The sequence below is a fragment of the Lonchura striata genome, chromosome 1A (assembly GCF_050655825.1).
Source record: "Lonchura striata isolate lonStrDom1 chromosome 1A, ASM5065582v1, whole genome shotgun sequence".
Classification (NCBI taxonomy): Eukaryota; Metazoa; Chordata; class Aves; order Passeriformes; family Estrildidae; genus Lonchura; species Lonchura striata.
Window position 1 is genome coordinate 17,734,337 of NC_140741.1, and position 16,031 is coordinate 17,750,367.

Here is a 16,031-nt window from a genome sequence, read left to right on the forward strand (position 1 = left end):
GGCATCATCAGAGGGCTGCAGCATCTCGTTTGTCAGAAAGCTGAAAGAGCTTGGGCCATTCAGCCTAGAGAAAAGAAGGCTCCAGAGACACTTTCCAGTACCTAAAAGGGACTTATAAAGACGGGGACAAACCCTTTAGCAGGGCCTGCTGTGGCAGGACAGGAAGCAATGGTTTTAAACTAAAAGAGAGTCAATTTAACTTGGATATAAGGAATAAATTGTTTACAATGAAGGTGTTAAAATACTGAAATGGGCTGCACAGAGAGGTGGTTACCCCATCCTCAGAAATTTTCAATTCACAGGGCTTTGCACAGCCTAGTGTAATGAAAGGTGTCCTGCCCATTGCAGGGGGGCTGGAACTGATGAACAAAACCAGGACTCTGCAAACTCAGAGCAAGCAGGCAGTGCAGGGAAGTGCCAGTGCAGACACCAAAACCACAGGCACACTGCAGCCAGGGACAAATTGACTCAGTCTCTTCATTATTATTCAGTTTTTAAAGACAATCTGAAATGCCCACAAGGGGCGTTTTATATCCTTCTAAGTACAATGCATAATTCCTTGGGTTTATAAAGCTGGAGTGAAAGTAGTCTGACAAAAGGCAGACTTCTTGCATTATATTTCTCAAGCTATTTCAGTTTGCTAATAAACTAAAAGGGAAAATGTATCAGCATCAGCTTTATAAAAAAAAAATCTTCACTCTTGGAGAATAATTCCTGGAAAACATGGCTTAGTAGGTACTTTTTTTTTTCACAGGACTAAGCCATCCTTCCAGTAACTGGAATAGTACTTAATGATAATTTCAATTCTTTGAGGTAATAATTCCTTGCAAAATAAGTACTTGGACAGCCATACTCTCAAGTGACCTGCACAAAACCAGAGGCAAAAAAAATAGAGCAGCTATGTGGCTCTAATGAGAGATGGTGAGTTCTGTGCAATTTCCCCTTGTCTTGCTCACATATCTATGTAAGCTCCACTGATGATGAATCATAGTTTTGACATATCTTGCAGGTAACTGGTGGCTTGTAAATGTGTGAAAATGAAAAGGAAAAAAAAAACAAGGGAAGTACTTTAATCAGATGGTCTTGATAATAATGTTAAGTGTTTGCATTTAGTTTAATTTTGGTATTTTTTATGTTAGCCTTATGACCTAGCACACCTTTCGTATAATTACTTCCCTTGAAATGGTCAACAAAAGTGCCATTTCACATTGCCATGGCCAATCATGTATTGCTCTGTAGAGCATACAAAGGCCAAAGCATGGACAGTGTTATTTATTTAATGGCGAGGTGAGGCCAGCAGTGGGTTTACTACATAAGTACAGTCAGTTCTAGGAATTTTTCCTGGTGTATCAAAAATCACTACAGAGTTAAGAGCTCCAGTTAGTTTTGTACCCTTTTCTAGATGTTGTAGACTGGGGGTAAACAAGGATGGTGGACTTTTGTCCTACCTTCACTATTTTCTCTGTGTTAACCTGCATGAGATCTAAACCTGTGTCATGGTATGAAGTGTCTTGGCACCTAAGGGATTTCCATTTAAAGAATTCTGTAGCTTACAGGGCAAAACATGTCAGCATTTCAAGCAACTAAGCCAACAACAAATAAAGACAGTTGCTCAAATTATGCTACTCACGAGTTAACGAACTATCCATACCGCTGCTAACCCTGCTAGAACTTGGGAGGGGGTGCAAACCCCTAACCCCAGCATCCACCTTCAGCTGCTTCTTTACTAACCTCCCTGGGGGCTGCTCCAAGCAGCATGGAGCTGGGAATGGTTCTGGAGCTGGCCTTTACATGTCACAGTGCTCTCACTCCAGCCAGGCAGCAGCAGGGCTGGAAAAACCCCACGTGTCCATCACTGCAGAGTACAGCTTGACAGCAAGCTAGACCACTTCACACAAATACTGAGTGAGAGCCTCGAAACAATGCCCGCCTCAAGAATTACTCTCAATCACCCTCAGAGCCAGACAAACAGATATTGCACATTTTATGTCTAACAAAGCTTTTAACCACCAGGCCACCTGCCCCTTCAGGGGATTGCTGTAGATGCTCACTGTGCTCCTTCACTGCGATGGCAAAACAGGAATTTTCCACAACTGATGGAAACAATTCAGGCAAAGGACCATTAAAGCACATGCTGCAGGTTGGGAACTGCATCAAGGCCCAAGAAAAGATGCCTTCCAGAGGCGTCAGCTTGTCCTCTATTACCACGAAGAAAAACTCAAAAAATCCCATGTTTGTGGATTCAACACCCACAGCAGATGGCAATAAAAGAAGATTCAAATTAGTGGCATTCTGTATCGCCAAACCTAAACTTCATCTCAGATCAACACTACCCATAATAGTGTTTAAGTAGTAGAAGAAATTTACTCAAATGTGAAATAAACCATTACACATTCTTAGTTCTGATTCACAGTCTCAGACTGGCAGTGACAGTAACATTTTAATAAACATTAGAATGAAGACACCAATATGACCAAATGACACACATAAAGTGAGAAAACGAACAGGAGAAACCTTGGCATACCCACCCAAAACAGAACCAAAGCAAAAAAAAAAGGCAGAGAAACTGCTTTTGCGATCAAAACAGTAAATACTTTATTATAATTTATTAGACAGAATGAGAATGTAAATGAGAAATTGGTAAAGCCAATATTTTCTTCAACAGATATTTTAAGCTTTTTCTGCAAATGTTCAGGCAGTGAGAGTGTTTGCTCCCACACAGCCTAGGGTTGTGTATTCCACAGGGGCAGGGCTGTGGCAAGGCTCTTCCCAGTCCCTCTGTCACCTCCACAATAAACTGCTGGGAATGGCATCAGCCAGGGGTGCTCACTCACCCATACAGGCAGTGAAATCCACCTACCAAGGCAGTTTACTATCACAGGGATTGCATAAATAGCTTTTGAACTGTCAGAATCTGTCTTGCAAAGGGAAATCAAAGAAAATAATGTGCAAGTACAAAGCCTGGAAGACATAATAATATTGTATTATGTTCATATCATTAACCGTGGTTACAAAAGGAGAAAATGCCTCCTGTATCTACAAAGTTGTCTACGGGGGGAAAAAATCATTAAATGGAAATAAGAATATTTTGAAGTACTCTGTATTTTAATAATGCTAAGATGTATAATAATAATTAGAGCATGCAGTATAAAGCATTTTTTAATTTCAAAGTACTACCTAAAGACTGTTTGCAGGTAGAAAGGTAATGTTATGCATTATGTTTTTCAAGAGCAAACTAAGGCATGAAGTTTTTAGCAACTTGCCGAAAGTCATTTTGAACTTTATGTGGTGTAGGAAGTTTTATTGCTGCCCCCGATGAAGTCACCAGCAGAACTATTTCAGCAAGGCCAAGAATTTCCTCACTGACTTTTAATGGTAATACACATTAAATAGATAATTAAGTCTGTGTTTGACCCAGTTAGAGATTAGGTAGGGTTTCAGCCAAGGGGACCCTTACGAATGAACCAATTATTGATGTCATCCAGCTCACCGAGCAACAGAGCCCTGCCACAACACAGTCTCTGTGTAACTCTGATGTAAGAGCAGTGTGACAAGGACTGAGCTGCAGCCCATACATGAGCTAAAGACTGAGGCACCTCCAAGCACTTCCTGCAATGTTGTGCTTTTCCAGAAGACTCTTTAAGCCAGCAAAGGTTACAGATTTAATACAAAAGTGAAGGAGGTTTCTCAAACTGAGCAGTCTGTTAACTAAGCTGTGCTCAGGAAGAGTAAAATCCTACCAGTCCTAACCGTACCAAATCCAAAGACTAAATAAAAAGTTAAAATTATCAGTAGCTCATAAAATAGCTATCTGTCCTCCAGGGTATCGTTTCCATCCCAGTGTCAACTGTTTTTTCCCCACTCCTTGCCCCAGTTTTAACCTTGACATTTTAGAAATCTAAACCCAACAATACTTTGCTTAGTAAAGAAACCAGGAAAGTAAAACATACAGGCCACCTAGTCGTCTTCTACTTTAAAGCAAACTAATCTGTCTCATGCCCTCCCTAAATAAAAATTTAAAAATCTTAAAAATCTATTTATAACATAAATTTAAAGAGGAGTATTCCCATTTATGCTGCTGACATCACCTGAAGTCACACATGTGAGGCAATGGGGAGCTGATGTTTCCTTCAGGAAAAGCAGTCTGATACACAGCTCTAACTGGCTGAGGTAAGTTCAGAATTTAACATCTTCTTTCCCTTGTTTTTGAACAGTAATGTGAAATGTTTATGGCCAAGCAGTGGGACTGTACTTTAAATTATGTACTTGCTGGGATATGTAGGTAGATGGACGTGGGTCTGTGCTTCTGAACTTGTGCTAACTCCCTGATGCTTCCCTAATCAATACTTCAGAGTGCTTTATTACGGACTGGAACAGAGCTTCTCAGGCCACTAAATTCTGGAGGTGTCAGGACAAAAATATCTGAAAACTGGCATTTTTCATTAAGTATTTAAACCACTTTTATTACATGATGACTGCCATCTTACAACTACCCACCTTGCTAAATTAAATTATTTCATTTTATTGCTAGGGCGAGTCAGCATAATAAAAGAAAACTTTCTGACTGCTTTTTACTTGGCAAGCCACAGGCACCAGAAAAAGAAACAAGGCAAGAAATAGGGCACAATTCAAATTGATTTGCCTGTACCTACACATTTATGTAATGAATCTTCTGTTTGACAAGTAAAAATCCATTTTAGAACAGCAAGATATAAGGAAGGTATTTATTTCAGCAGACAGACATTCTTAATCTTTTATGTTTGACTGCAAGGTGAAGAATGAGTAAAACCAAATTATGAGCAATTACCCTCTTTTGCCATTACTAGCCTCAAAAACTCATATTCTGTGGGGAAAAAAAAAGCTCAGCTGCCTGCTCTGTACCAAACCAGCACTTTGGTGTTTCACAATGCTGGAAAGAGGCTGTCACTGAGCACTCTATTTGCTGTCAGAAAAAAATTTTGGTACAGTAGACCACAAACAGAGCTTGGTATTCAACCAGGTTAGCAACTTATTGTCAAGGTTACAAAAGGAATAGACAATGTTTGTACTGAGACTATTTCTCAGAGGTTACTCATTGTTTTACTGTCTAGACAACAAGTTAGAACTAGGCTAGGAAAAAAGCATTTGCTGCTGGAATTTCATGCAGCAGCAGGAAAAAAGTAAAAAAGTGTGTGTATATATTTACTTTGTCTTGAAAAACTGGCAATTGTAGCTCAGCGACATTCAGCTCTATCAGCACATCCTTCAGGTATTTTTAGAACAGGTAATCAAGCTCAGCTTTAGGACCCTTTTCTCAACCAACTCTGAACAATTTTTAAATAAAGTGGTTTGGCCCCCGTATGTTCAAACAAAGTCATTGGCAATTTGCTACCTTAATTAGTTCAATTTTATTTTATAGAATAAAATACCAATAATCACATCTTAAAAATAAAATGACAACCTGACTTTTTGAGACCAAATTAGGTACCTTTATGTACAAAAATCTGAAACAACCTGAATAGGCTGCTTTGCCATGAAATAACATTTTTAGGTGCTTTAGAAAAGATTCCTCCAACCCTCCCTTCCATATTCACAACCCTCAACTAACCTCCCATTCTAGGTCAAATAGGAGCAGCTCCATGCAGTCACAATCTCTACCTCAGGCCTTCTTTTGATCTGAAGAAGTTCTGTGTTAGTGTGTCTCAGCTAGCCCTGGCTACTCCTCTGCAGCCTGAGAGTACCACACTGCCTTGCAATCAACCTCCACGATTTTGGCCGCTGCCTAATGTCCTCTTGAGACTTGGGATTCCCTGAGTGCAACTGGGCAGGTTCCCATGCAACCCAGCCCTTCTGGAATATTAACAAAGGACTAAAGTTCAATTTGCAATTTGCTACTACTAAACCCCTCAAAAAAAGTAAACACAAAGAAGAAGATACCAAGTGGGTTGCAACAAATACTGAATTTATCGCAGTTAAAAGCTGACAATCCAAAATACCTTACCTCCTTCAATTATGACTCTCACCCTTCTTCTCTTGCCACTCCACTTACAATACTACTCACAAAAAAATAATGCAGAACATCCACAGCTGACACAAGTTTGCACACAGTTTTGAACCATTAATTTGCAAATGCAAAATTCAGGCAGCTCCCTAAGAAGGCGCTCAGATTTCACACATGTCCTGGGGATCTGTGTTGTATTAGTCAAAGGTTTAAACCCAGTGTATTCCCCATGAATAATCTTCCTCCCTTTCCCCCTCCTTCTTCCTGTCCACATGGAAATGCAGAATCTCGTCTTTAGTTTACAGATTATGCGATCCAAAGTGTCACTCACTGGATTATTGCACACAACCTGAGCACTACTCAAAGCTTACTTGTCTTCAACTTGTCCCGCATTACTTAAATAGAATTATCCGTCACAATCCATGCACCGAATCTGCATAGCTCACTTATCTCAAGATTCTGTGTGTCACCTACCAGATTATCCGTTCTAATCCATACATTGAATCTACATAACATATGTCTTTAATTCATGGGCTCTGATGAGCTATAGTATCGCTGAATGGATTATTTCTCTTTATCCATTATTGGCAGCCCTAAGACCGTTCACCACGTACTCTCTTATGCCCCATCTACTGAGCACACGAGCAAAACCAGAGTCTCCAGCAGACACAGCTCTATCTCAACATCAGACACAGCCTGACAATACCTCCACTGACAATCCTTGGAACCTGGAACCCAGTTTCTCACGCAAAACAAACGTCTGTGTTATCGTGAGCTGAAGATCACGGTTGGTAAGCTAATGTCGCTTTCAATTACATCCATAAATCTGTGATAACTCCAATACAGCCTCCAGAGTCACCCAGATTTCAGTGGATACAATGAAGAGCTGATTTTAACCCAATGACAATCCCTTTCACAGGGAGTGCAGAGAACGCTTCACCTGAGTTGTTTACAAACTAACCTGCTCAATACAAAAGGTTTTTCAAACAGCAACAAAAAATATATCAGATTCAGACCTGCCCAGTCTTTCTTGAGAGATCTGGGCACAATAACTGTTAACAATGCCTTCAACAGAAAAGCAACTCAGAAAGATTGGAAACAGAAGTCTGTTTAACCTTTTGTTCCACACACCTATTCAAAATTAGCTTTGTGGGAAACATAAAAAATATGCATTACTATGTCTTGCCAAGTTTCAACAGAGAGATGGACAAGATTAGCAGCAAGGCTTTGTGCACACCAAGGAAGTTTTAAGAAGAGTTTCCATCGTGGTTAAGGCTGCCTCACTCACACCAGTGGAAACAAGGCTGGACAACCCACGATGCACCTGAAGCCCAGAGCCAGTGAAAAAGATGCTTCATGTTAATTTTATATATACAGGAATGATCACTGATAATTAAGGCATAAATTTATTTTTGATTCCTTCTCCTCCTAACACTGGAGGACAGCACCTACTTTCCTGCTAAAATGCACAGCTAACAAGGCAGTTACATTGACAGCAGAAAAGGGGGTGATTTTCCTTCCTGTACACCATCATTTTGAGACCTGAAGATCTCTCTGCTCCACCGAATCAAATAAAGTGCATTGTCCAAGAATAATCCAGAGGCCTTTTGAGCCCTGGATTTGAATAGGATGGATATAAGTAAGTTTGAACAGACTTTAACCAAGTCAATATACAGTTTTACAGCTTCACTTTAAAATACTTCAATTAAACAGCACTTTTTGTAGGTTTTGTTATACAGCGACTTGTTTTAAGCAGAGCAAAAATTCCACGGATATTAAAACAGAATTTCTTAAGGAATCTCCAGTGCCAAACCTGTAATTTAGTCCCAACTTATCCCTCTGAACAAACATAGGTATTTGAGTTACAATTTCGACAGACATTAAAGGTTCTAGATTCTCCCCCATTTTAAGAGCATTCCCTTGCAGGACCTTTCAGTGGAATAAAACAATACACTTCAAGGAAAAGTAACTGACCCTTCTATTATAGGCCCTTCTGTGATCTTAAAGTCTGCAGCTAGCTCTCTGCAGATACTTGGTGATGGCCCTTCTGTTTTACAGGCATGCAGATGAAGAAAGGGGGGGGTTTAAAGTAGCAGCCAAAGGTGACAAAGCAACCAAGAGAGCAATTGAATACAAACATGGGAGTCTGGTCACTTCCAACCATTCACCAATTTCCATGTCTTTAATAAAATATTACTACTTTCTAACTTAAAAGAAATCACACTAATAGAAAATTAAGTCTTCCTCTTCATCTCACTTTCTTTAATCTCTCCCAGATAATAAAACTCAATGGTAATAACACAGACTTGGGCATTAACAATATGTAGCCTAGCGCTGAGACTTTTTGCACATGATGTACTAAAACTCCCCCAGACCTAATGAAAAGCACAATGAAATTTTGAACAGTTAAATGGAAAAAACCATTCAGTGGGTAAGACAGTTGGGCAGCACAGCTCCTAGTGCTGTCCTCATTCCAGGGTGTATTAATAATAAGAGGGTACTTTAATAGGGGTTTCCAAATATCACTAATAGAGAAATAAGGGGCAGAAAAAGAGCAGCTGCTGGGCCAAGTGCAGAGAAAGAAGTTAATTAAAAAACCACAACTGGAAAACTTTGTAACTATAGAATGACAAAATCATTTTGCAGCATAATATATGTGTGTTTGTACACATGTGTGTGGGTACAGAGGAACTCAACTTGCACACCTTTCCTGCTGCCTCACTAAACATAGCTGCAATACAGCTGAGCCATTGTTTGTTGGCTGCTCAGGGTTGACTGTGCCATGAAAACCACATTCCTGGGCACTAAATAATCAGCCTGCCTGACCCCCCAAGAATCTGTAAGTCAAATTCATTTACCCCCAGAGAGCAATGCTCTATTGTATCCTCCCTCCTTTCTAGCCACCTAGGAACAATGGACAATAATTGCAACTGTCACGGCAGTCAGTAGGAAAAATAAACCAGTGCCTGTTTTCACAGCTTACTGCCAAACTTGATCCAAACACCTAATAACCATGCCCCCAACCACAGAACCACAGTTGCACTAAAAAGCCTCAGATGTGAGGCTTTTGAACAGAGCTACAGAACAATAACTCGACTTGTGTTCAAAATATAAAGCTAAAAACCAAAAATTAAAGCAAAGAAAAGTCTTCTTTGAGGCTGTGCTATTGCTCCCCATCCTCTCCCCCAGGCATGAGTGAAAGGACTGTTGAATTTCTCTGGTGGTAGCATATATCTGGCTGCTGCTGCTTTCAAGTTTAGCCTGTGAAAGGGAAAAAGAGGGAGAAAAAAGATTGCACTCCAAAAGAAAAAGATCATAGGCACAGGGAACAGACCACCTTCTCAGTGCACATTACTCTTCAGAGCAGCTCTACGGAGTGCAAAGGCACTGGAGAACCACTGGGAGTCCTTCTAAAGGTTCCAGTGTGTCAAGAATTAAAGAGGCTCCACACGCTGTGCAAGATCTGCTGAAATACATACCCAAAAGTGGGTATGAAAGATGTCTCCCCATCCTCTGTCCCTGAAATAGCTTAAAGATTCATCAGTTTGTGGCAAAGGATGATGTCATTTTGAAATAATGTGCTTTTAAAACCCAGAACTCCCAGGTAAGCCCAGTGGCTGCCCTTCTTCTTTAAGACCTGTTGCTTTACACACATGGAGCAGGAATGAAGAACCCAGGATTTGGCCCTCTAGCAGTAATAATCACCATCATCATCACAGCAGCATCTCAGCCTATTGGGGGCTGGAGCACTACATTCTGCTATAAATTTATTCTACATATGTAATGAACATTTATTTTTTAATCACAGCCTCCTACGGAGAAGCATGGGGAAACAAGGGGAATATTTTCCTGTTTGGGTAAATCAGTGGAATAGCACAGGCTAATGCTGGTGGCTTACCAGTGACAGGTTGGAAGGCCCATATAATTAAAATATGTTATTTTTTTTGCATCCGCACCACCCCAGAAACCTGTGAGAGCATCTTGTATTGTGTGCTTTACTGAATACTGCCAACCCCTTGTGCACAGGGTTCTTAAACCTGCCAGGCACAAGGACTGGGAGCCTGCCTGAGTGAGGATCTCTAGATCAGGGACAACATTAGCAAGTAAACATTCAAAAAGTAATGGACAGAAACTAAACCCTGTTTATAAAAATGGGAGACTGGCTTAATTTTAATTTCATTCTACTTTCACATTTCCAAAACAACATTGGCTTGGGTTTTGCTACTCCAGATGTACACTGATATAAACGGGAAAAGAATCAGAATCACTGTTTCTTTTCAGAGTGATAATGGCTGCTCTGAAACTTACAGTTTTTGACATGTGTATTTTGAGTGAGTTTCTCATCATAAGCATTGAAGAGGAATTATAAAAATATTAAATTACATGAAAACAAACAACCACAGGTTCCCTAAAATGACCTCAGATATATAAAATGGGGAAATGTCTTGGCAAAGCAGAAACTACTGCTGCTGGAGAGTGGTCAAATTTTGTCATTTTCCTTCTGGAGCACGGCTTTACAAGAACATGCTTTAGTGCACAGATGTTGTACGCTGTCTTTTAAAATCTGCACTGGCTAATTTCAGTACCTAGAGGTATCATTACACAAACTTTGCTCTTTTTATTCTTCCCTACATTCAAAAAAAGTAGAAAAAAAATTGACATCATCAAAGTCTATCCAAAAATAAGGAAATCAGATCACCCTCAAATTTCAGAAACTAAGGTCGACTATACTCTGGTACCACATATGTCTGATACTGACTTTTTTTTTTTTTCTCTTATCCAGCAATAGGATGTGCTCGTTTTTAACGGAGAACAATATATGCAAAAAAATCTTAATGTAAATTCATTCACTTAGGGCAATATACCATTTCATTGATTTATATTACCACAGATGGGAGTGCATACATTTCATTTAAACCCCAAATTACCATGTTTGAAGGGGAGGGGAAGAGGAGTAGACAAAGTTCCATAAAAGCCAGCGTTATCTGTATGTATATTCATTCTTAATTTCCTTTAGCAGAGAAACAGCATTACCTTTTATTTCTCCAAAGTTCCCTGATCCCATGGCAAGAAGCTTGTCTTTCCAGTCCTTTGATAGTAGCTTTTCAATACTGGGAGTTTCTGAGTGAAGGGGGGGAAAAAAAACGTAAGCAAATCAACATGACTGTCTCCACAATAGAACTCATTAAAAGTCTATCTGCTAAAAATAAGGCCAACCCTATTCTGGGCCCCAGTTTGTAATGACTTCATCAACAAACTGATAAGCGGAGAAGGAAGAAAAAAAACAGGGGAACAAAAAAGAAAAAAACTGAATGTGTTTTGTCACTTGCTGTTTCAAAACCATTAGCTTTTTCCTCTAGTGGAACAAAGCTCCGGTAATTCTGTATTACAATGGGCACACATAAACCTGCAGCTCATTGTTTTTAAATTTGGTGAACAAGTTGCTGCCTATAATGGATGCCTGTCAGTTTCTGGGTGTTAGTCTGCAGTCAAAAAATAATTATGTTGATAAAATGCAGAGTAAAGAGAGAGAGAGAAGCAAAGAATTAGCTCCTAAATCTGCTACATGTAATTATATCCCTCTGAGTCTTTACAATTACATCCACTTTATAATGTGTGTTTAAACATCGTGTGGTGGTAAGCACACTGTGGAAAGATTTTCCGGTAACACACGCATTATAAATAATAATAAAAAGTTGGGTATGGAAAAAAGCTTTAAAAGACTGCAAAATCCAGAGGGAGAAAAGGCATTGCTTAGAATGGAAACCCATTATTTGCTCATTTCAGATTCTATCACTTCCTTTAAAAATAAAATAAAATATATTTGTTCAGTATTTTCAGAAAAAATGCATTGAGGATGTGGATGGGTCTGATATTTACGTCTGCAACTCTTGTATTCTGACCTCTTTTTGTGTAGAATTTTAATGCACAAGTAAATATAAATGCTAATAAAATTCAGAGAACATTAAACTCAATTCCAAACAATGTAATTGTATATTCTTGTCAGCATTTAGATGGGTACACAATTACAATAGCTTTCAATCCCACGATTAGCACTGCATTCAGTTAGAAAATGGAGCATACTAAAAGATAAGTGTCCCAGTATGTGCCATCTAAATAACAATACCCACACTTATTATCGGGATCTAAGACATATACTGCTATTCTCCACATTCGTGTTTATGTGTATTTGTATTTGTTCAGGCATTTGTTTACCCCCTACCAGGAGCATAAAGGGACTACATGTTAACTTATCAAAGGGACCGTCTGGCCTAGAGACCATACAATTATTAGCAATTGGTTAACTTTCCCCACAGTAAAAACCATTACGAGCAACCTTCATTATCTCGTTCGGCTAATTCCACCTCCTCTCTGAAGCCGCAGCTCGGAGCTCGGAGGCGCTGCGGTTCCTCGGGGCGGCTCTGCCGACTGCGCGCTCCCGCGGAGCCCCCGCCGCTCAGCGAGCCCGGCCTCCCTTAAAGCGCAGGGCAGCACTGATGGCCCAGGGAACCACGGGGCCAGGGATGCGCTCCTGCATCTCACATAAACCTGTGCGCACGCAGGCAGAAGGACAGACAGACACCCGAGCCGGGAGCAGCCCCGCGCCCACATCTCGCCGAGAGAGCAGCGACTACCTTCGGACGCCACCGACAGCACAGGAGGGTGTTTGGTTCCGTTCGGGTTCTGTTCACCTGACAGCATCCCGATCTCATTTCTGTGCATCCGCGGGCGTTCCCCGGGCTGGCCCGAGTGAGATTTCTCCGCTAGAATCTCTAAAACTTGTCTCTAATGTCACGAAATTCTGGGGATGCCGCGCGGAGCCCGGTCCGTGCGCGGCTGCCGAGTCGGAAGCGCCGCCGGGCTCCGGGCACTTGCCCAGCCACTGCTCAAGTTCATCCGTCCCCTCGAAGCACCCACGGAGGAAATCATTTGCCCACAACGTGAATAGGTCAGATAAACACTGCCCCTTTTCCTTGTTTCCTTTTTTAATATATATATTTAAAATTATTATTCCTCTGTGTTTTTCTGAAAACTCCGGAACAGCGTGTAAACAGGCCGGAGCTAATGCGGCATTTGCGGCGGAGAGCCGTCAGTCTTTAAAAGCCAACAAACCTTTCCAAAGCAGGAATGCGGCAGTAGGGATCCATTGTGAGCTGACAATGGGCTCCGGAGCCTCCAGGCACCAAAAGCAGCCCGCCTTACTTTTAAGCTCATTGTAAGCAAAGTCCACGACAAAGCTTTTCCCTCGCGGTTAGACAAAATACTCGCCGTGGTACGCTCGGAAAGAAGCGCAAGTCTAACTTGTCGCCTTAAAGCTACAGCAGCCGCTCAGTAGCCGGGGCTGCCAGAGCCCCGCTGCGCTGGCCGCTGCCCGCCGGCATCCCTGCCTGCCCTACCCCTGCTTGCCTGAATCCCTGCCTGCCCTAACCTCTGTTTGCCTGAATCCCTGCCTGCCGGCATCCCTGCCTGCCCTAACCCCTGCTTGCCTGAATCCCTGCCTGCCCTAACCTCTGTTTGCCTGAATCCCTGTTTGCCGGCATCCCTGCCTGCCCTAACCCCCGCTTGCCGGCATCCCTGTCCGCCCGAACCGCTGTTTGCTCGCGTCCCTCCCCGCCCGATCCCCTGCTCCCCTGCCCGCCGGGACGGTCCCGGTGCCACTTTCCGGAGACTCAGCTCTGTGGGTGCAAGCGCCCGGCCGGAGAGCTCGAGTTCCATCCCAGCACGCCGAGCCCGCCGGGGATGCCGGCAGAGCCGCGGACAAATAAGGGGGGGAGGAATGAATGCGGTAGACGGCCATGTATCAATGACTGAATTTCTGCGAGAACGGTAAAGATCTCAGTAGGAAATCACGATTAGAGATGTGAAAGGCCAAATGGCAAAATCCCAATAGTAACAATGCATCTGTTCATTAATGTGTGAATATGAGTAATATGAAAATTTAACACAATTATAAGCCCCCTCAGAAATCCTGATGGCATAAAATAGATTGTGGTGATCTAATCAGTGCTTCCCTTGTTGAAATACTGTATGTTAACTATTCAAAATAATATTATATAGATTTTTTTCCTTTAAAAACCCCCAAGCAATCATATTAAATTCATGTCCTTAGTCTCAAACCTATCTTGATTTGAACTGCCATTTTTACATAAGACACTTCAACAGAATTTTGACAATCAGAAAATAATCATCCTTCTGCTAATACTTAAAAAGAACTTTAATTCCAAAAGACAATAGCTTCCCCACCCCTATAGTTTTACAGAGCCAAAGGCCTAGATTAGATTACACTTGTTTAATTCTATTATATACCATGTTAACATACTGTACTTACATAAAATATGCTATTCATATACTCAGCTTATCACATTTCAGTAACTGCTTGTGAAATACCTTATGCACCATGTCTTGGAAAGAAACATTTATTATGCCATTTATGTACCCCATTAAACAAAGATTTGAAATTTACACATCTTAAATAAAAATAACTGTTTAAAAGGTTATGACAGTAGAAGTTCCATGAATTATACAGAAACAAAGTCATCCTTTGTTCAGCTTTTTTTAGACTTGATTGGGAAAATGATGCTCTCAAATTAAGAGAAGAAATAAACACTATCTCTTCTTTGCAAGGCAGGCAGTCTCTGGATTCATTGGAAAGTCAGTAAAACTTTTAATGCTTGCACATATAATGTGCAGCTTGAAACCAGGAAAGGTGGCCTGCACACAGAAACTGCTAGTCCTGATCCCTACTCCAATTGTCCCTCTCCTCTGAAATTCCCCAAAACCATGCTTTCTATGTGCAAAATCCGAGCTATATTGTGACAGATTTTGGATGTGCATCAGAACAGCTATGTATTACAATGATCTGTACTTTCAAAAAGCTACACATGGTGTTCTGAATATTCATAATGCCTCCTAATTCAACCTTTGAGAACCCCTTTCCTTCTTCCAAGCCCCACCTGAGCTAAGAATCCTCCTCATTACCTATCTGCAGTGTATGTCCTATGGCACATAGTAAACAATCCTAAGTCACAGCACAGGATGAATACATCTGCAAGACTTGTTCACAGGTTGTGAACAGTAATTCATTGATGTTTGACATTTTTGTTCCAGACACACTATGTTTTTTTACATAGTGTTACGTGTTTTAGATAGCATCGTGTTGTTGCAGAAGAGGATTACAGAGAAAGCACCAAAGAGAAGGATTGAGATGGAAAGAAGAACAGGAATCAACTAAAAATTGGCCAAGAGGCATCTGACTGAATCAATACGGATACAAATTAATCCACAAAATGATTACTGATGTCTCCATTTAATACATTTGTCAGTCATTAGCTCTTTTTAGAGATATTTATGGCACCTTTTGTTTTCCTTCTTTCCCCCCACCTCTGTTGCTTACATACCAGTGCCCACTGGCAAGTGCCCCCAGTGCCTGTGCCAGCAGCTCCTTGGTGCCCCCCAGTCTGCCACCCTCCCTCTGCTCCAAGCACCATCCACACTGACTCTCTCATCCACAACAATGAGTCTCGGAGACTGACGCCAGCAGCCAGGAATTCTCACACAGACGTTGGGCACATGGAATGAAGCTACCTTACTTGGAGTTGTGAGTCCTATGTTCACTGCTCTAATCTGCACGTATGGATGTACCTGTACATCCATCCTTAAACTACTGGAAAGCAAATTATCTCAGTAAATTAACATTAAATAGATTTTAAAGCTGATTTTTGGTATGCTAACAAGCATGTCACCTGAAGTTTTCACACTGGTAAAGGAGCAGTATGTTTCCAGGAAATGGATGAGGCTGCAGAGCCATAGTAAGATTTTTATCACAGTCTGCTAGACTTCTGTTGAATTTAGTCCACTTCCCGAAGTTCATTTTTTTTTTTCTTTTGAGTACTCCCTTCGGGAGTGGACCTAATCCTACTCTCAATTCAGTGGCAGCATGGATACACGTGTACCTGGACCTGCCTGGGCAGCCTTCCAAAAACCCAGTCCCAACAGCACAGAATTGCCTTCAGGCCTAGCCTCTCCAGTAGCTCTTTTCAATTCATGCTCT

At 41.3% G+C, this 16,031-nt stretch overlaps 1 protein-coding gene across 33 annotated transcripts in view; it reads right to left on the reverse strand.

Annotated features, from left to right (window-relative positions):
- SOX5 (SRY-box transcription factor 5) overlaps nt 1-16,031 on the reverse strand; it is a 607,791-nt gene that overhangs the window by 144,993 nt on the left and 446,767 nt on the right. For 29 of the 33 annotated variants that reach the window (XM_085570319.1, XM_085570313.1, XM_085570322.1 and 26 more), the window contains one exon: nt 11,015-11,101. The exons of 2 other annotated variants lie outside the window; for them this stretch is intronic. In XM_085570319.1, coding sequence (XP_085426445.1) covers nt 11,015-11,101 — 87 coding nt within the window. Of the gene's footprint in view, nt 1-11,014; nt 11,102-12,615; nt 13,080-16,031 lie in introns of those variants that run through there. 2 more of the 33 variants (XM_085570339.1, XM_085570340.1) reach the window with 2 other exon arrangements.